Source organism: Lathamus discolor, chromosome 4 (genome assembly GCF_037157495.1).
Source record: "Lathamus discolor isolate bLatDis1 chromosome 4, bLatDis1.hap1, whole genome shotgun sequence".
Taxonomy (NCBI): domain Eukaryota; kingdom Metazoa; phylum Chordata; class Aves; order Psittaciformes; family Psittacidae; genus Lathamus; species Lathamus discolor.
The window spans coordinates 110,490,959-110,511,333 of NC_088887.1; the positions used below are offsets into that span (position 1 = coordinate 110,490,959).

The 20,375-nt window shown below is 37.8% G+C and overlaps 1 protein-coding gene across 1 annotated transcript in view; it reads left to right on the plus strand.

Moving 5' to 3' along the window:
- The window catches only part of RDX (radixin), a 40,092-nt gene that overhangs the window by 15,145 nt on the left and 4,572 nt on the right, over positions 1–20,375 (plus strand). The window contains exons 3-12 of the mRNA XM_065678622.1: positions 1,508–1,591; positions 6,044–6,139; positions 8,296–8,570; positions 11,496–11,579; positions 12,037–12,183; positions 14,711–14,807; positions 15,463–15,626; positions 16,260–16,390; positions 17,184–17,344; positions 18,345–18,437. Coding sequence (XP_065534694.1) covers positions 1,508–1,591; positions 6,044–6,139; positions 8,296–8,570; positions 11,496–11,579; positions 12,037–12,183; positions 14,711–14,807; positions 15,463–15,626; positions 16,260–16,390; positions 17,184–17,344; positions 18,345–18,437 — 1,332 coding nt within the window. The remainder of the gene's footprint in view (positions 1–1,507; positions 1,592–6,043; positions 6,140–8,295; positions 8,571–11,495; positions 11,580–12,036; positions 12,184–14,710; positions 14,808–15,462; positions 15,627–16,259; positions 16,391–17,183; positions 17,345–18,344; positions 18,438–20,375) is intronic.

The following is a 20,375-nucleotide window of genomic DNA, read 5'->3' on the forward strand; positions in this document are numbered from 1 at the left end:
CCTGCAGAAAACACCTCTTTGCTCTCTTCCTGACACACACCCTCTAATTTTTTTTTTTCAATAAGAGTTTACTGTCTTCTACTCCAAAGCCTTCAACTCTTGTTGTTTATCAGTGTTTGCACACAAAAACAGTTTGCTAACCTCCACTATCTTCCCTGCTTACAGGTCTATAACCTAGAGGTCTTCAGAGTCCCACTACTCTTGTCATGTATCCAGTTTATGGCCAAAGTCGTTTACATTGACCCTAAAGAAAGGAGTGAACAAGTGTAATCTGTTGCTGAGGGAATCTTCTATTCAGTTTTCTTTTTTTACCTTAGATCTCCCTTCTGTATTCTTTTCTTTGCAGAGATTTTTGCAGGCTCTCACTTATCAAAGTATTCCACCTGGTGGCAAAATTTTGGAAAATAGTTTACACAGGCATAGATCAAGTAGTGTAAGAACCTGTAATACAAGTCCTAATTTATTCCTGCTCCATATTTTATAGTAGAGAGAAAGAAATTAGAATATATCTGTGCACCTTTAGTTTCATGTTTCTGGGTTTTGCATTTATAGCAAAGTAGATTTGAACTTTAACACTCTGTATTCCTATTCACTAAAGATAAATATAATGTAATACCTTGGTAGTAGGAACAGAAAGCCACTCCTCACTTCTATCAGTGGGAAGACAGAACCGTGCATTTAATACTTTGTTTTGTTTCATGGGAATTCTCACTTCTGTGTGTAACAGTTGAAGAGAAATTGGAACAGACTGTTGTACTTCAAGTAAGTACTTCAAATAAGGCTTCCGGTTATCTCCTAGAATATTCAACTGCTTGTTTTAGAACAGATAAAAGCCAGGATTGTTAAGAGTCATCGAGAAAATTGTCCTCTATTTTCCTAGGAAAAGGAAGAAGATAATTGTATAGATGTGATTTTTCAGTCTTGTAGTAAGATACTGAAAGTGATCAATATTAAGGGCAGCTAGTTTCTATAGTTATTCTTCCACTGATGAAAAACCTGTTTAGTAGTGTGTCCTGAGGTGTGAAAGCTCTGGTTCTATATACTTTAAGATTGTTGAACCTCTTTATTTTAGAAATGGCAGGGCAGGAGGCTGCTTGTCTTTTTATGTTTAAAGACCTTCAAATGATATGTATATGACTAGGAACTTCTACATGAAGCCCACCGAAAGATAGTGCCCAGTAGCTGAATGTCCCAGTGTTCTCTGAGTGCTAAGCAGTCACGTCAGCTATCCCATTAAACTGATTTTGAACTTTGTTCCCTGCTTTGACCTTCAAACCTAGTGTTAAATATTATCCTGAGTATGTTTTAATACTAAATAAAAAATGAGAATTTTTTTTTCTTTTTATTCAGATTTTTCATTTTTATATCTGCTGTGTTCTGTGTGGCTGTAAGGCCATTAAAATTGTTGAATTTATTTACCATATGTTATTTTTTACAGGCTAATCACAGTATGTAGGAGCATGATACTGTTATAGTATGATTTTAAATATTTCTTTATTTTCTGCAGATCAATGTCAGAGTAACCACAATGGATGCAGAGCTGGAATTTGCCATCCAGCCCAGTACAACAGGCAAGCAGCTCTTTGATCAGGTAACTCATTTATGTCTCTGTGTATGTATGTGTACAAGCACATAAAACTATTGAGGGAATTAAGGCACAGTTTGAGAAAGCCAAAGTGTTTTCATGTAAAAAGTAATTTATATACCCTTCACTATTTAATAACGAATGTAACAATAAAACTTCATTAAGGAAACTTACCTTTTATTTTTTTTTCCCCCATGAATGGAAGCTGTAGATACTTTTTCACTTCCCAAATATTTGAGAAGTAATGTTGTCCTGTGATCCAGTTTGAAATTTAAGTTAAAAAAAAAGGGGGGGGGGGGGAGAGGAGAAAAGGCTAAGTGGAACAGCGAAAATTATGGCTTTAATGTTCTTATGGATTGCAGACCCATTAGAACTATGCATTCTCCTTTGGTAGTATGTTTTTTACAAATGAAAGTTCATTTGCAGTTTTTGTTTGAAATGACTGACTCTTAACACCTCCCACCCTTTTCTGTAACATCAGTAGCAGTGTGTCTTCAGACTTCATGACTCTTTACAAAGACCTCCTGAAGAAAAGGGCTGTCCTGCTTTTTGTCTAACCAATACCACCATCAAATAAAAAGTACAGTATTCCATGGCACGTAAACCTCAGGCTGTTACTTGTCTTGTACCAACCTTTGCTATCTTCTGACATGCTGTGTTGGGTGGGGTGACGTTCTGCTGTGTAATGTCTTGTGCCCAGGTAGTCAGGTTCAGCCAAACTGGGGCATTCACAAATGGGAAGCAAAGATCCAGCTCTGAATTCTTTTTCATGCTCTCTTCAGCTTTCTTCCTCAGTTCATTGTGTGGCGTTTGACATCTGACCAGCTCTTACAATCAACTTCTGGAAGTTTAAATTGAAAAATTGTTAGCTCAAGCAAAATCAACCTACAGAGTTTTGTGAGAGAAGTGTTTTCAGGCTAATCTTAAATTCATAGTTCCACAGAGTAACACCAACAGCTGAACTGTATTGCAAAATCAGCATGAAATTTTCAGACAAGAGTTATGTTGTTTGTTCATAGAGAATCAAATCACACTGTTACTGAGAGGGCTGGTCTTCAAGGTTTACTGTAATGTCCACCATTTCTGCATAGACTTGTTAGTTACTGATTGCAGAAAATGACCTCCATGAATTTAACTGTTGTCTGGTGCTCCTCTACATTTTTGGTAAGAAACTTGTCCTCAGTCAGTGGTTCTTTTAAGCTTTTAACTGGTGTTTTCTGGAATTGTTGATTTGTTTCCTGTTGTGTATGTGTTTTCATCATCTTCATCTACTAACAGCATTTGATGTCTCTGGTTTTATCTTTTCCATTGTGAAAATCAGTAAAGTTCTTACTTATTGCACAAACACATTAAAAAAAATTTGCTTGTGTTTTAGAAGGTGTCTTAACACATTTATTGTTAGTCCTTTTGTCTGTCCTGACAGTGGTCAGAATAGGCAAGAGGGAATCTCTCCTTTAGTCAACCAATTTAGCATCTATAACTTTCCTAGAAGAGGACAAGCCCTGTGCTGGGTATGTTTCCACACACTGGTGGTAATGGTGGGGATTGTTTTGTTGTTTTCAATAAGGTGTTAATACTGAGCATCAGTACTTCTGGCTTACTGTAGCTGCCATTCAGAAAGAATGGGAGGGTTGTCTCCTTTATTTCAAGCTATACCCCACTGTCCTTCCCAGGTATCTCAGAAGCCTCTCTTAAGAGCTTTTGGAAGCTGACTCAATGAAATTCTTGCTAGGTTGTCTTTATGTTTTGATTTGCCAAAACAATGTCTACTGCTCTGGTTGCTTTTCTTCTCCGAGAAGTTTATATTGCCTATTAATAGGCAAGTTGAAGGATGTGATGGTTGTGTAAATCTTTTGCAGTTGTGATGAAGGCTAGCCTGAAGCTGCTTAATGGATCTTTTGAGGCAGAATCAAACTCCTAAGTTTCTCATTCTGTACTTATTTTTCATATCACGTTACTGTTGTGCCTAAGTGCTTATATTATCTTGGTACAAAGTTCCAGAAATGTTTTTCTCTTTCCTTTGAGCTGAGAGGCAGTGATAGATGATGCTCTTTACTTATTTATGGAGCCTGAAGTAAAGCAGGCTAATATGTAAGCTGTTTTTTAGGGTTGGTTCACAAACGTGTGTAACTGTGCATTGTAGTAGACTACTCGCCTGTGTTTAAAAAACATGCGATGTGCATCCCATATGAAGGGCCGTAGTCAGCAGGTGTGAGCAAAATGTTCTTTCGTGAACATAAGCACTTGTCTCCTTATGCCTTATGGGCAGAGCTGTTGAGCATGTGCAGTTCTTACTGCCGTCTTTTGCAGCTCAGACGGCTGATCAGGTACCAAGGATCAACTTGGACAGCTGCAAAGCAAAGAGTATTCTCAGTCATCTGATAAAGCCATAAATAGTTTGATCAGCATCATACAGGAGGTCTGTGCCAAAAGCAGCAGCAGGTCTGAAATTTCTGTGTCAGGACATCAAGTTTAATGTTACTCAGAACCATACTAAGAACAAGTTAATGTTGCTAGTATTTCTTATGTTCTAAAGTCAGTGGTGTAGGAATTCTAGGGAAAATAACTGTGCTTACTAAAGGAATCAGGTTGCATCCATGAAAATTGTCCATTCTGTCCTCTGGAGCTTGAAGGTGAAAGGAGAGAGGAGTCAAAAAGGTGCACACGTGAATGATTGTTAAGTAATAATACAGGTATGCAAGCCATCAGAAGTTTGCACAGCTATCTTGTTACACTTTCTAATTTTCAAAATCTTAATTTTGCAACCCGATAGTACTACTTTAAAATAGAGGAGGAGCTTTGTGTAAAATTCTATTTACTTCACATACATCTGAATGCTTCCATAAAACAGCCTTCAGTAAACCAGCTTGCCAGCATGGCCCAACCTGAGAACATACATAAGTACTGCCATACTGGACCTTTTGGAGCCTGAGTTTAGTTGTCTAATAAACTTTGCTGGGCATCTCTGATTAGTTGCTTATTGAATCCATGTGTACTTTTACTATACAAAAAACTTGTAAGGTAATTCCAGAGTTTCATTATACTGTGTAATGAAAGTCCTTCTTTTGCTTTGCTTTGAACCTGCTATCTAATGATTTCTTTTGCTTCTCTTGATTCTTACATTGTCAGAAATAATGAATAATCATTCTCTATTTTCCTTCTACATGACATGACAGCTTTATAGACCTATATCATATTTTTCCTTTCCTCCCTTCTCTGTCAGTAGCCTTAGTTCTCATCTTAGGTATGCCGAAAATGTTCCATGTCACTGGTTATTCTTTTCAACATTTCTGAAACCTTTCCAGTGCTGCAGTATCCATTTTTAAGATGATATAACCAGTACATATGTGTATTAAAGGTCTTAGAATGCCACAGACATGTGTAGTAATATAACAGCTGTGTGCTTTTTCCCTTTTCAATGAGAACTTTGGTCACGTAATTGAAATTGTTGTCTGTTACATACAGTAATTTGGTTTTATTATATATTGTCTCTTGCTGAGATTCATCTTCCTTTATTGTTCATTCACAGATCCAGATCTTTATGGAAGTTTTTTTATGGCAGATTTTGTTGCATCAGTTTCATCCTTTTTTGCAGATCACATGTGGAGTTGGGGGTGGGGGGGGTTCCCTTGTCATTACACAAGTCTGTTGTGAAAACAGTTTGGTTTTTATTTATTTTTAACTAGCAAATCCATAAAAAGACCTTCCCTCTATTGAAGGACAGTTTTGTTTCTTTTGCCTTTGGTGAGAGACCTGATTAGAAATCTGATAGAAAATCCATGTATGGTTTGTCAGCTAGATTGTTCTTATCCCTTTTATCATTAACTCTTTGAAGATCTCAGAATATTTGAAGGAAGTGATTCATTGTTTTATTACCTCATACTTGTCCACACGTATTATTTGTTATTATAGTTTCACCTGTTGTCTTCTCTTGAAGTGGACTTACGTGTCTGTAGGTCTGCAGGTCACTTACAATCATAGAATCATAGAATAGTTGGGGATGGAAAGAACCTTAAGATCATCAAGTTCCCATGGGCAGGGACACCTCACACTAAACCATGTCACCCAAGGCTCTGTCCAACCTGGCCTTGAACACTACCAGGGATGGAGCATTCACAACTTCCCTGTGCAACCCATTCCAGTGCCTCACCACCCTTACAGTAAAGAACTTCTTCCTTATATCCAATCTAAACTTCCCCTGTTTGAGTTCCAGACATGCTTTCAAATATCAGAGTCCTGTTTCCTACGTCATATTCCTCAGATGCTGATGGTGCTTGAGCTTATTTAAAACTCTAAGATGAATGCTTCCCTATACCTGATGTTTTGCTGTGATTGGTTTTTGTTGTTTTTGTAAAACTTTATTACATTTCAGTCTGAGATGGTTTCTGTAGGTTAATTACCATTTAAAAAATATCCTGTTGTAACATTTACTGATGATTATGGATCATTTATCTCTAGGTGGTAAAAACTGTTGGTCTGCGTGAAGTCTGGTTTTTTGGGCTACAGTATGTGGACAGCAAAGGCTACTCAACTTGGCTGAAGCTAAATAAAAAGGTAACAATTTCCTAATATTTAGGCAAGTGTACACTTTGAAATATACTTTTTTAAGGCTTTCTGCTTTATTATTGTAGGCGAGCTATAGCTGGCTTCAAATTTAGTTGAAAAGTTGTTTTCATTTGTTTTAAATGACAAAATACAGGGCTAATTTTGCTTCTAAAAAAACCATGCAAAGCTGCATCAACATTTAATTTGAGTAGGATGCCATTTCCAGTACCATGGTGATGCATACATTAGGAAGACTTAAATTCATATGATTATCCTGTTTTCATCTAGCAAAAAATAATAATAAATATTTCACATTTGGGGAGGGGGATATATGTGACGTATTTGAGCTTCAAGAACTTGCGTGTATGCAGCTATAGATCTTCAAACAAGGCACTAATAATAGACTCCTAAACGGCTGTTTATGTATCTCTAGTAGGTAGATTGTATCACAGTTTTTGCTTTTGTTTGTCCCCAGTAGCACTGCGCACTTTGTATCTCCCAGCTATTGGGAACCAGGTCATTTTACTTTAAATTTTATTTGTGAGTTAGAATGGTCAGGTTTTATTTTAATACTGGCAGTCAGGTTATTAATGGCACTGTTTAGAATACAGAGATTTTTTTTTTAATTCATTCTAATCAAGAATGCCTTATTTTATCTTCAGTATTTGAAGGTAAATTAGTGGGGGGTTTAGGAGCAAGTCCCACAGTCTGCATTTAATAATAATCTTTCCTTCTCCTCTGTGGTAAATCCAACAAATTAAACCTGCTAACCACTAAAGCTGTCTCCTAGAGTTTCGTATATGTCTTGTTTCATAAGCAGTAAATGTAGCGGTACAAATAATGTGTTAGCCCTAATGGCTTGCCTCCAGTGATTGGAGATTACATGATTTGGTGCATCATTTGCAAAACTCAGTGAAGGTCTTCAGCAAGTGAAGTTGCTGGTGCTGTTCAGGAGTGGCAAGGGAGTGCTAATTCGTTTAATTTTGATAAGGCCATTACCTATTATTTAAAAAAAGCTTGTAGCATTTGATTCTTAAATGCATTATCATCAACTGGCTCTAACTTGCAAGCTACTATTTAAATGTTTGTGGTAAATACAGGAAAGATCTGATAAATCACAGAATAGACGTGCAAATAAGGTTTTATTACGCCAAGAGCACAACTCATTGTTTACTGGTGAGTTTAAAGTGAAGCAGTGTATGTCAATCAAATGGACAATAATGAAAAGCGGGCAAAACATTAAAAATTGACAGCTGAAGTGTTGAGTATAGTACTTACACTACCTTATGTACATGATTAAGTGGTTGCATTATATTTATGTTTTTTGAAACTTTCTGTGAGTCAGCCAAACAGATGCAGCATTTCATGCATACTGAAGAAGTTCTAGAGGGACTATTGGTGCACATAAAATTAAATGTGTAATAAAGTGCTTGAGGAATTAGAATGTTTGAGATTTACTTTGAATGCACCTTTTAACAATCATTGTATTACTTGATGTTAAAATTAGTTTAATTTTGAGTGTTTTTGCTTTAGTCATAATCAGTTCTGAGCCCAAATGAAATGGAAATTTCTACATAAGAATGAGTTTTCATTGAAATTTGAAGTAGACGCTTAAGATGACCACATCTGGTTTCTTCACAAAAATCATAAGGCTTATCTATCCTAGAAGAATAATGTGATTAATGTGATTATGGTTTTTTGGACAGGAGCAAAGCATGTGTATTTACTTCAGTAGTTCAAAGATTTTTAAAAGAATCCAACTTTATACTTCACTGAAGAAATGTGATGTAGTCTTTGCTAAAGAAACCTTGTTAGACCCTAATTTGTTACTTCCTGCAATTCATTCTTGGATATAGTTTTGATTTTCTTTAATATGTATTACAATTTTTTTTCCAGATCTTTATTATGATAAGTATAAATCCACACAAGCCTACAAAAAACCTCTTAAACAGTCTTTGAGTAGTATTTCAAAATAGTCTGATTTATCTAAGTCAGTGTACATGATTCAGTGCCATGTGAACATTTAGTGAGTTCCACAGTGGGCTTGTCAGGAAGTACTGGGTTTCTGTGTAGAGGAGCTAGAGAGTTCATTGCTGCTGAGTTAATTATATTTAATACACCATTTAGCACTCTTTTTTAGTTTTTTCTTTATTCCTCTCCCTCAGGTAACACAGCAAGATGTAAGGAAAGAAAATCCTTTGCAGTTTAAGTTCAGGGCCAAGTTTTTTCCAGAGGATGTATCTGAAGAATTAATTCAGGAAATAACTCAGAGACTTTTCTTCCTGCAAGTCAAAGAAGCAATCTTAAATGATGAAATATATTGCCCACCAGAAACTGCAGTTCTTCTGGCTTCCTATGCTGTCCAGTCCAAGTATGGAGATTACAGTAAGGAGATACATAAACTAGGCTACCTAGCCAATGACAGACTTCTCCCTCAGCGGTGAGTGAGACTAGTTTTGCATCATCTGCTGCATTTAAACTTGATTACAGCACATTTTTTATAATTAAAATACTGAGTTATAATGTGCATTTAATGGTAGCTTTCATAAGAGTGCGTGTTTTGCTAATAAAATTTAGAGATCCTAATTTAGACTCTAAATAATAAAGAAGCATCACAACCATAGGTTCCTTGAGAGCTGTTTCCTGGCTCATCCACAAACATCTGCACAGATTTAGCTGAAAAAATTTCCGAAGTACTCCAAAATGATATGTTGCTTCTAGCGGCTTGCTTCTGCTAAACTCATCTTGGTGATTTCTGTATTAGTGTATTTGATTTTCTTCAGTTTTTGATGGTTTTATACACTTAAATTACAATTATTTTCCAGGAAATTATTACAAAGGGTATTGTGGAATATATTGCGGAAAAACGCTAGCCTGGACAGAAAATTTAGGAACTCAATTGTTGTCATTGCTACTGAGTGTAGACTCATCTAATTGGTTAGAAAAAGTAAGCACCAAGATGATAATTTTATTTCTTTACACAACTGAAACCCTGTTCCGGGCGTGTTTTGGCACCAAGAGAAGCATTGAAACACAAATGTACAAAGTTAGACAATTTAGCTAGTGTAGATGAATCCATACAGATGTATCATGGACAGATGTGTGCTAACTAAGTATGTTAACATAAGTGCATCTTGAAAGAAATGAGAAACATGGAATAATTTGAGCTTTCTTTAAAAGTTGTATGTTTTGTCTTTGGTTTGAAAACTAAAAGTGGAGATTTGATTGTTAGTAGAACTAAGCTTGGGAAATTCATAGCAAAAAAGCATTTCAAAAGATTGTGGTGTAGTATTGAAAGAAATGCTTCAGGTTTTTGAAGATCCTGACTAAGAGTTTGGTTTTGGCTGTTTACTTCTTCCTTGTGACACTGAAGTCTATACTCCTCTTACCTGGAAAAATACCCTTTGTTAGGAAGGCAGGGAGATGTAGAATCAGTAAAACTGCCATTACTGAATATATGTGAGTTTACAAGTCTTGGTTTTTGCTCAGCTGTGATGACAACCTGTGAACACTGGAGTGCTTGTGCATGACACAAATTCAAATACTTAGGATGGGTTTTTTTCAGTAGATAAATGTTCAGATGACTTTCCAGCATATGCTTTCAACTAGTTGTATGGCAGTATGCGCTGGGTGAGCACATAAGTTTTCTGACAAATTTGCTGATGGCAGGAGGCAAAACAGGAATAATTGTGCTAGAACGAGTACGAAAACTAAGTACTTCATAATAATACTTCAGAACAATATACAATATAATGTCAGAAATGCCTGCTTGTTTCCCAAAGTAGGCTTTTTTAGCTTTGCAAAATTTTACTGATAAAGGTGACAAAAGATTTGCAGTTCATGTTAATTTACAGAGTCTTAGTGTTCACCTGTCAAAATTACTGCATATTTCTTGGTTTAAAAAGGTGAGCTGGGTAGCAACAAGGTATCTAGTCTTTGAGTTATTCTGTTGCAGTAGTCTTTGTATACATTTCATCAGTATACATATTTAAGAGAGAACAGAGGGGACCAAGTGATGAGGTGGCTGTCACCAAAGACATTGTCAGCTTTGAGTGTATCATGGAAGCACAGAATCATTTGAGGTTGGAAGGGGAGCTCTAAAGATCATTTAGTCCAGTCACCCCGCTCACAGGAGAGTCACCTGATGCCCCAAGGCATTCAGTGTTTAAAAGGCATTTGACAGTGCCCTTAATAAAATAACATTTGGTCAGCCCTGAAGTGGTCAGGCAGTTGGACTAGATAACTACTGTAGGTCCCTTCCACCTGAAAAATTCTATTCTAATTACAACAGGTTTCTCAAGGCCTTTTCCTGTTGGGTTTTGAGCATTTACTTGGGTAGGCACTCCGCAGCCTCTCTGGGCAACCTGTTGTAGCATTTGACCATCCCCGCAGCAAAGAAATTAAGAATTTTGTTCAAGTGTATTTCACTTGTGCCCGTTGCCTCATGTCTTTCAACTCAAATTCAATTCAAAAAGAGGAAAATGCAAAGAATTTCTGTAGAAGTAGAAATTTTAACTCATTTTGGAAAACCCAAGTCATCATGAGGGCATAGGTTGCCTGGAAAGCTTGTGTAGTCTCTCTCCTTGGAGACAGTCAAAAGCTGTCTCTAGACATGGTCCTGGGCACCTAGTTGTAGGTGGCTCTGCTTGAGCAGAGGAGTAGACAAGATAACCTTCAGAGGTCACTTACAGACTCATCCATTCTGTGAGAGGAGCTTAGGAACAGGGCTTTATTTTTCAAACTGTCATATGGCTACCACTGACAAGTGCACTTCTCTAGACTGAAAGAAGCACTGCATTCATATCTTCTACATTACCCAATCTATTCCTTATTGTACTTTGCCTAAAAATATTGGAAAAAGTAGTAAGTTCTTACTTTCCTGAGTAAACAGAAGGGAAACAACTGTTCTGACTTCCTTAATAAGGTTATCTTGTCTCTGTTTTTACATTCCCCAACAAACCAGTCTGCTAACTTGTCTTAATTTATTACTTTCTCTTTTCAAATGACAGCAGAATGAAAGCTTGTATCTGCATACCTAGGGATTAATTTGCAGTACTGTTATATGGGGATTTTATAGGTCTGCATCTTGTGACTTTACTGAAAGTTAAGATATGCCATGGTGTGATTTGTACATTACAAAGAGTACAGAATGTTATGGAAAAAAAAATGATGTTATAAGTGTATTTGTTGAAATGCAAAGTTTCTGTGTCTGTTTGGGTTAGAGATGAGCAGAGTACAGGAAGTCATGTGTACATTTATTCAATTAAAGCATATGTTACACTGGGTAACCAAACTTCTTTGTACAACTTTTAAGAGGTCAAATTGGTTGTCAGTGTCATTTAATAGCAACAACTTCTATTCACAGTGTGTTGGAACAGCACAAACTGACAAAAGAACAGTGGGAAGAAAGAATACAGAACTGGCATGAAGAGCACAGGGGAATGTTAAGGTAATTATGTAAAAAATGGTCCAAGACTTTGAAGGGGTTTTTTATTATTATTAGGATGTATTTTCGGAGATGGTATATTTGTTTGGAAACGGCTTTCTTTTATTCTGACCAGGGTAGGCAGTTAGCAAAAGCTTCCATGAAAGCTTCCCAGAGGTTTGAGTTTCCAGTTAGGTTACTGGTTTACACACAGGATTTCTGGTAAGATTGTCACCTGGCTTTGCCACAGTTGCCTGCCTCTAAAATATTTTTAGTGTTTCCTTAGCTCAGGGGTGACAAGACAGAGTGTGACGATAGGGTATTGGGTTGCCGAACTCTGCAAATAACTGGGTCAACATACATATGAATTTCAAAGAGATTTAATGCCTAACTAAATTTTACACTAATTAGTTATTCTGCAGTTCCCTTATTCTTACAATGTACTTCTGATTTGTCTTTTTTCGACACCTTCTTTCATCAGGGAAGATTCTATGATGGAATACCTTAAGATAGCACAAGACTTGGAAATGTATGGAGTCAACTATTTTGAAATAAAGAATAAAAAAGGAACTGAACTGTGGCTGGGAGTTGATGCTTTGGGTCTGAATATTTATGAGCATGATGATAAGTAAGTGGCTATACTCATTTTGCACTTCTTTCCTCTCTGAGATTATACAAAAAACACTTTATTGTGTGTTCAGTAACATCTAGCAAACAGGTTCTCAAAGACCTTCTAATTTATGTAAAAGATAGAAAAAGAGAGATGGATGTTATGTATCAGAATACTTGAATTTTAAAGATTAAGTAGGGATGCAAGTGAAGGGAAAGTGAAGAGAACTGAAGTGAATCATAGAATCATAGAATGGTTATGGTTGGAAAGGACCTTAAGATCATGTAGTTTCAATCCCCCTGCCATGGGCAGGGACACCTCGCACTAAACCACCTCATCCAAGGCTCTGTCCAACCTGGCCTTGAACACCGCCAGGGATGGAGCATTCACAGCTTCTCTGGGCAACCTATTCCAGTGCCTCACCACCCTTACAGTAAAGAACTTCTTCCTTATATCCAATCCGAACTTCCCCTGTTTAAGTTTGAACCCATTACCCATTGTCCTATCACTACAGTCCCTAAAGGAGAGTCCCTCCCCGCTTCAGATACTGGAAGGCTGTTATGAGGTCTCCATGCGGCGTTCTCTTCTCCAGGCTGAACAGCCCCAGCTTTCTCAGTCTGTCTTCATACAGGAGGTGCTCCAGTCCCCTGATCATGTGAAGTCGGTGAGAAACTGAACATGAGCCGGCAGTGTGCGCTCGCAGCCCAGAAAGCCAACTGTTTCCTGGGCTGCATCAAAAGTAGCGTGACCAGCAGGTCGAAGGAGGTGATCCTGCCCCTCTGCTCTGCTCTTGTGAGACCTCACCTGGAGTATTGTGTGCAGTTCTGGTGTCCTCAACATAAAAAGGACATGGAACTGCTGGAACAAGTCCAGAGGAGGGCCACGAGGATGATCAGGGGACTGGAGGACCTCCCGTATGAAGACAGGCTGAGAAAGTTGGGGCTGTTCAGCCTGGAGAAGAGAAGGCTGCGTGGAGACCTCATAGCAGCCTTCCAGTATATGAAGGGTTCCTATAGGGATGCTGGGGAGGGACCCTTCATTAGGGACTGTAATGATAGGACAAAGGTTAACGGGTTAAAACTTAGGGGAAGTTTAGACTGGATATAAGGAAGAAGTTCTTTCCTGTTAGGGTGGTGAGGCACTGGAATGGGTTGCCTAGGGTAGTGGTGAATTCTCCATCCCTGGTGGTGTTCAAGGCCAGGTTGGACAGAGCCTTGGGTGGTATGGTTTAGTGTGAGGTGTCCCTGCCCATGGCAGGGGGATTGGAACTAGATGATCTTAAGGTCCTTTCCAACCCTAACTATTTTGCGATTCTATGAAAGGAAGAGCAGTTCTGTGGAAACAAATGTACATTGCTTAATATAGATGTATGATAGTTAGACCACCTATATATGGTTTCTTTCTGTTTCACTCCTTCATGACTTTCTCTTCAGTCAAGATGAAAAGGACACTGAGAAGCTGAGCAACATATTTGGTGAAAAACATTTTCTAAGAGCAGTGACCAGGGTTTGTTATAGTTGTTGGAGCATGAAAAACTTTGGTATCTGAAAGTGAAACCTTCTAGACATCAAAGAAAATAAATTTATCTTCTATCCTGATAAAGAGATCAAATATTCTGTCCTACTTGAAGAGGGATAAAGCTAAAATGTACAAAATTTGGAGAAAATGAAGCGGAACAACAGAGTTACTCTTCTGTTTCTTTCTAAACGCTTGTAGTATCTGATGTCAGCAGCCCTTTCATGGTGATTTGAAGTTAAACATGTGTCAAACACCAGATAACAGCTGTCAACTGAACTGAAACTTCATGCTCTCCAATGTGTATACACTATAACAAAATTCTGTAAGCCTTAATTGCCATTAGATGGCAATGTAACTCCTGAAAGAATGAAATTCTTAGGAAATGTTCTGATCAGATTCAACGATCAACCAATTTTTGGTATTCTAGTAGTTAGCAATCAAATCCTGAAACATTTTCTAATGCTTGTAGTTAAGATAGTATGAATTGGAAAAACTCTCTGTGCTCATGGAGAAAAATATTTATGGTTATGCAGTTGATGCATATACTGTAACGGTTCCTGAACTGAATTTATTTTACATAAGATGCAAGGGGAATAAATTTATCCTAAACTCAGAAATGTTTGAACATGTATCTTGCAACTAAATTAAACTGAAGTACGGTAGTGCTGAAGGTTAATTTCAGTCTTTGACATGTCAGACTTCTCTTAAATTTAAATATTCTTTTTACAGAAAATTATCAATAGCTGATATCAGTACAGGATTGTGATGTTTAGCATCTGTTCAATGCTAGTAGAGTAAGTCACAAAACAAAGTTCCTTCTGTTACAGTGCAGTGTAATTTATTCATTATGTAATTTATTCATTTGATGGAATAATGTGTAAAAAAAAAAAAGTCTACCAAAATATTCTTGAACTGTTATGTTTTGTAAATGTCACCAAATGTGATAGTGGAAATAGTTAAGACTTAGTGGACATAAATAAAATGCACAGATTTGGTGCTTCTAATGAGAACTCTTTTTTCTTTGAAGGCTAACACCCAAGATTGGTTTTCCTTGGAGTGAAATAAGAAACATCTCTTTTAATGACAAAAAATTTGTCATAAAGCCAATTGACAAAAAGGCCCCTGTAAGTAGTGTGTAGAATTGTATAACTTTGTATTTGAAGAGCTATAAGGCTGCAGGGACTTGCTCTGGTGTTACAGCAGGAGTAAATACTTCAACATTTATGATTCTTATTAGTAATCAGCAATCAAAAGGAAATTTTGTTTTTTGAAGTGTGGTTTGTTTGTTTTTTCATTCTGGTTGATACCCTTAAGACTTTTTTCTTCTTTTTTAATTTAAGTCAACTAATAAACTAATATTTTGTGATGTGTTGAAAAGCCATAGTCTAAGATGCTAAATTCCCCCCACCCAACCCCACCCCCGTGTTTCTTTTCTTGTCTTCTATTACAGCACCACATTTCATGAGACTTCCTAGGTCACAGGTCTTCAGAAACAGAGTAGGGAATAGTCCTGAGTGGTTTAAAAGTTTTACGTAAAAAAAATAAAATGTGTAAACCAGGTAACCTCTACATGGAAGAATCAGGTGTAATTTTTAATTTGACTTGCACATTCCTGACAGTAGCTAGATTTATAGATTATGGTGCCGGATTACTCAGAGGCTGAATGTCAAAATACTTGTTAGTTTAAACTTAACAAATGCAAGCATGCAGTAATGCTTTCAGCCTTGTCACAACTGTATTTTTACGCTAATGGATATGTTACAATTATTTTTTTGCTAGGATTTTGTATTTTATGCACCTCGTCTCAGAATTAACAAGCGAATTTTGGCACTGTGTATGGGAAATCATGAATTGTACATGAGGAGGAGGAAACCTGATACAATTGAAGTGCAACAGATGAAGGCCCAAGCTAGAGAGGAGAAACATCAGAAACAATTGGAAAGGTAATTAACAAACTTCCTCAAAACAAAAAAATTCTTCTACCCTCTTAAGAAGTCATAGAATAATAGGCATCATAGTATTCTAGAAAAGAGAGCTCCTTTTTTCTGTAATGTATAAGCAGATTTGTGGACTGTCATGGGTCACTTGTCTAAATTGAAAGCCGTATCTTTTTTAAGCTTTCAGCATTGTAATAGTAGCTGTAAAGTTGTTTCTTGTTATGTTTTTGTGAAACAGGCTTAACTCTCTGTTGCTTAATACTTAGGGTCCTTTATACTCTACAGGTGAACCTTTAAAGCAAGTTCAGTGAAGAATGTCATGGCTTACCTTTTGTATATTTAAAAATACCATTGCCAATTATAGCTCAGATGAAACATCATGTCTAAAATACAGGTATAATTGTGGATTTAACTGGTTGAACCATAACCAAGCAGTTCTGTTCATTAACTGTTTTTCTGGACAATGTTTTGAAATAGCAACTTGGTGGTTCTTGTATTGTAAACTGAATTTTAAACATTTAAAATTATGTGCTCCTCTGTTAGCCAAGTAAACTGAAAAATGGGCTACCAGCATCCTTAGAGTAGAATTTAATCTGTTTGAGGTTAAAAAAATCCCCCCAACTTTTATTAATTTTTCAGGGCACAATTAGAAAATGAGAAGAAGAAAAGGGAGATAGCAGAAAAGGAAAAAGAAAGAATAGAGCGTGAAAAGGAAGAGTTGATGGAACGCTTAAGACAAATTGAGGAACAAACAATGAAAGCTCAGAAAGGTGAGCTCCTACTGGTCCTGGATTTCTTTTATCTGATGACAATGTTTAGTTCAGTTGGATAGTTTAGTTCCACAATTCTCTTGGTATGTATAGGGTTTTCATTTAACTTGAGATATTATTCTTCAGTGTTAAGGTTTGGTGTGTGCATGTATGTGTATATTTGTAATATAAACCCCATTCCTAATATAGCAAAAGTTTCAATTTTCTTTAATAAAAAGGAAGTTAATGTGTACAGTTCAACTCAGAATTATGAAATGCTTACCATACTGAAAACCTGGAGTTGGAGGGAGCAGGGAAGTGGAAGAGAACAATTTTTAGTACTTCCTCTAGGATTTTGTTGAGTTTAGCCTTTCATTTGGAAATTATGTGCTCCTTCCTTTTCCTGTTCTCTTGTAACATTTGAGAATTTTTAATTTGAATCTTGTCATATTTTAGTAAATAAATGTAGTCTTACCAATCGCAGAAGTTTGAATGTGTATGTACATGTATATGTACATGCATTTGGCTGTTAAATTTTATTAGTAAGGTGATAATTTTCTTAAATACTGGGCTGACAGAACTGTCAGGTGAGATGAAGTATATCCAAAGTGTGTTTTAGTGGGGAAAAAAATGAGATACCGTGCAGACCTTCAGGTAACATGCTCAACAACAGCTCATCTTAGCTTGAGACAGCCTTGTAAAGCTTTGACAGCTTTAGGTTACTTGATTTTGAGCATGTTACAGCTGTTAGCTGTGTTATGTGTGAGGAAGAGCTGCGAAGTAACACCCTGTCTGCAAACTTTCTTTTTTGCAGAGCTTGAGGAACAGACTAGGAGAGCTCTAGAACTGGATCAAGAACGAAAGCGTGCAAAAGAGGAGGCAGAGCGCCTGGAAAAAGAACGCCGAGCAGCTGAAGAAGCTAAAGCTGCTCTAGCCAAGCAGGCAGCTGATCAAATGAAGAACCAGGAACAGCTAGTAAGAAGCTTTAACCCTATTTTGATACAAATTGAAAAAGGTGTTTCAAAATTTAGCCCTTATTCTTGGTTATATTCATTTTGTCAAATTGACAAGTCTGTTGAAACAAAGATAAAATTATGGGAAATAACATTACAGATTGTTATGGGAAGGTTTTTAGAAAACTACGTTAGTTTTACCGCTAGTTGCAAGAAAAAACCCAACAATTCTGGAGCTATAGGAAATCAAATGATGAAGTAGATATTTCACACTGACAGTACTCACTACATTCTCTTTCAAAGAGTGTCAGGCTTATGCAGCTGAGAGCAACAGTAGCTTCCATCTGCAGTCCTCTGGGAAGCTTGTTCTCTGAGGCAGGTCTGTTCTGAAGCTTCATGGTGGTTGTGGGGAATTGGTGACACTGTGGTTTGGTTTTTGTTGTTGTTTTTTTGTTTGTTTGTTTGTTTCTTTGTTTCTTACCCCCCTGCTCCCCTTCTGTTTCCAGCATTTACAGTATCTTCTAATATTCTGTGCCAGACTACTTCAAATTCAAGATTTGCATGTAATAACTGAGAAAGACATGAAAATAGTAGAAGAAATGATTTCTCAACTATAAAACTGCTTTTGATCTTCTGTAAATTTAGAACACAATTCTGAAGGCAAGATTTAGCTTAATAGTACTGAGATTATGATCCAGAATCATAATCTTATTGATGGAACCATTAAAGTTGTATTAAACTGCAACAGCCCCAAATGTGAATTTGTAACTACAGCTTGCTCTTTCCCAGCAAGCTTTGGAAGTGCAGAAGATAAGTTATTTTTTCTGACTTACTTCCATCATGTGAGAATACAGATTAGTTTCCTTTGTCATGTATGCTTAAATTTCTATTTTTAGCAGAGAAGTGATGGATGGTAACTAACTCTTTTCAAGTTGGATCAGAACAAAGGCTCTGTTTTCTTCCACTGCAGACCCATAATGATACCAAGTTAAAACTTCTACTTCATGTTTTGTTTGTTTCAGGCAGCAGAACTTGCTGAATTTACTGCCAAGATTGCACTTCTAGAGGAGGCCAAGAAAAAGAAAGAAGAGGAAGCCTCAGAATGGCAGCACAAAGTAATGAGTTCCTGCTGTGTGAAGTCAGAACATCAAAGAAACTAAAGGAGATGAGTGCTGAAATCCCACTGGAAGTCCATGGGATTGAATCTCTCTTTCCGTTAGGCTTTAGAGAAGCCTTTCTTACGGGTTTTTGTTCTCCAGTTGATTGAAGCCAGCCTATACATCCTGTAACTTATTTCTTAAATCAGGTGGGGGAGGGGTAAATTCTCATCCTAGGTACATGGTCAAAGGTTTGAAATGGCTTCCTTACATATGGTGATGAAACCTTCATGTTGGATCAGAAAACTTATTGGGAGTGAAGTGTTGAACATTGTGTCTGGTGGTGGAAAAACAAAGGCACATCAAATGCAGCTGGACAGTAAAATCACAGAATCATAGAATACCAGGTTGGAAGGGATTTACCTGTGCTGGTGAGGCCCTTGTTGTTGTAGCCCGGCATCCCTTTGGCTTTCTTTGCTACAGCAGCACACTGTTCACTTATATTGAGCTTGGTGCCCACCAGGACCCCAAAGTCCCTCTCTAGAGAGCGTCTCCCAGGTGGGCAGATCCCAGCATGTTCTGCCTTCTTGGATTGTGTTCTTCCAGGTGCAAGACCTTATGCTTGTCCTTGTTGAACTTCATATGGTTCTTGTTAGCCTGCTCTTCCAGCCTATCCAGGTCTTCCTGCAGGGTAGCTCTCCTGTCCAAACTGTCGAATTCCCCATTCAGTTTGGCATTGTTGGCAAACCTGGGGAGGGTACACCGGATCCCGTCTTACAGCCTATTTATGAAGATATTAAAGTGTTGAGCCCAATATTGATCCCTGGGGGACCCCACTGGTGACAGGTTGCCAGTTTGAAAAGGAGCTGTTCACTACCACGCTCTCAGTGCAGCCGATCAGCCAGTTCCGCACCCACTGTACAGACACTTGCCCAGACTGTAACATGCCACTTTCTCCGGGAGCAGGCTGTGGGAAACTGCACCAAAAGCCTTGGATAAATTCAGGTAGATGATGTCCAGTGCTTGCCGAGGAAGTTACTTTGTCATAAAAGGTGATTTGTTTTGCCAAGCGCAATTTGCCCTCTGTGAATCGTGCTGGCTTTTCCCAGTCATGTGCTACATTCGACATGTGATAGCCCCCACGAGGGTTCGTTCCATAACTTTCCTGGGGACTGAAGTAAGACTGGCCTATGATTTCCTGGATCCTCCTTTGAAATCCTTCTTGTAGATGTGGGTGACATTTGCCACCTTAGAGTCTTCTGGGATGTCCACTGATCTCCATGATTTTTCAAAGATTACGGAGAACAGCCTCATAACATTAGCTATTCTCTTAACACCTTCAGGTGGCTATTGTAAGGGCCCATTGATTTGTAGGAGTCAAGCTCCTCCATTAGTTCAGATACCAACCCTTCCTTCACTTATGGTGCGTCTATGTTCACATAAACATGGATTTTTGTTCCCAAGGCCTGGGGCTCCACAGTGCTTGTAAAGGTGAAGGTGAAGAAAGTGTTGAAAACCGTTGCTTTTTCAGTGTTGTTGACTAATTCCCTTCTGCGTAATAGTGGGACAGTGTTTTCCTTCTGTTTCTACTTGTTTTTTATGTACCTGAAGAACCCTTTCAAGACATTTCTGACCAATTTCAATTAGAGCCGAGCTTTGCTTTTCTAACTGCATCTCTGCATACCCTGGCAATGCCCTTGTAGTTCTCAGTGGGTGTTCATCTGTTTCTGGCACACGTCTCTTGGTTTTGAGCAGACTCAGATGCTCGTGGTTAAGCCAAGGGGATACTTGCTCTTCCTGCTTCCCTTACCTTTGAAGGGGGTAAACTGTTTTGTGCTTCCAAGAAAGTGTTCTTGAAAATCTCCCAGCCCTCACTAGGTCCTTTATTGTCCATGGAAGCTTCCCACAGAATCCCTCCCAGCTGAGCTCTGAGCAAGCTGAAGTTTGCTCTTCTAA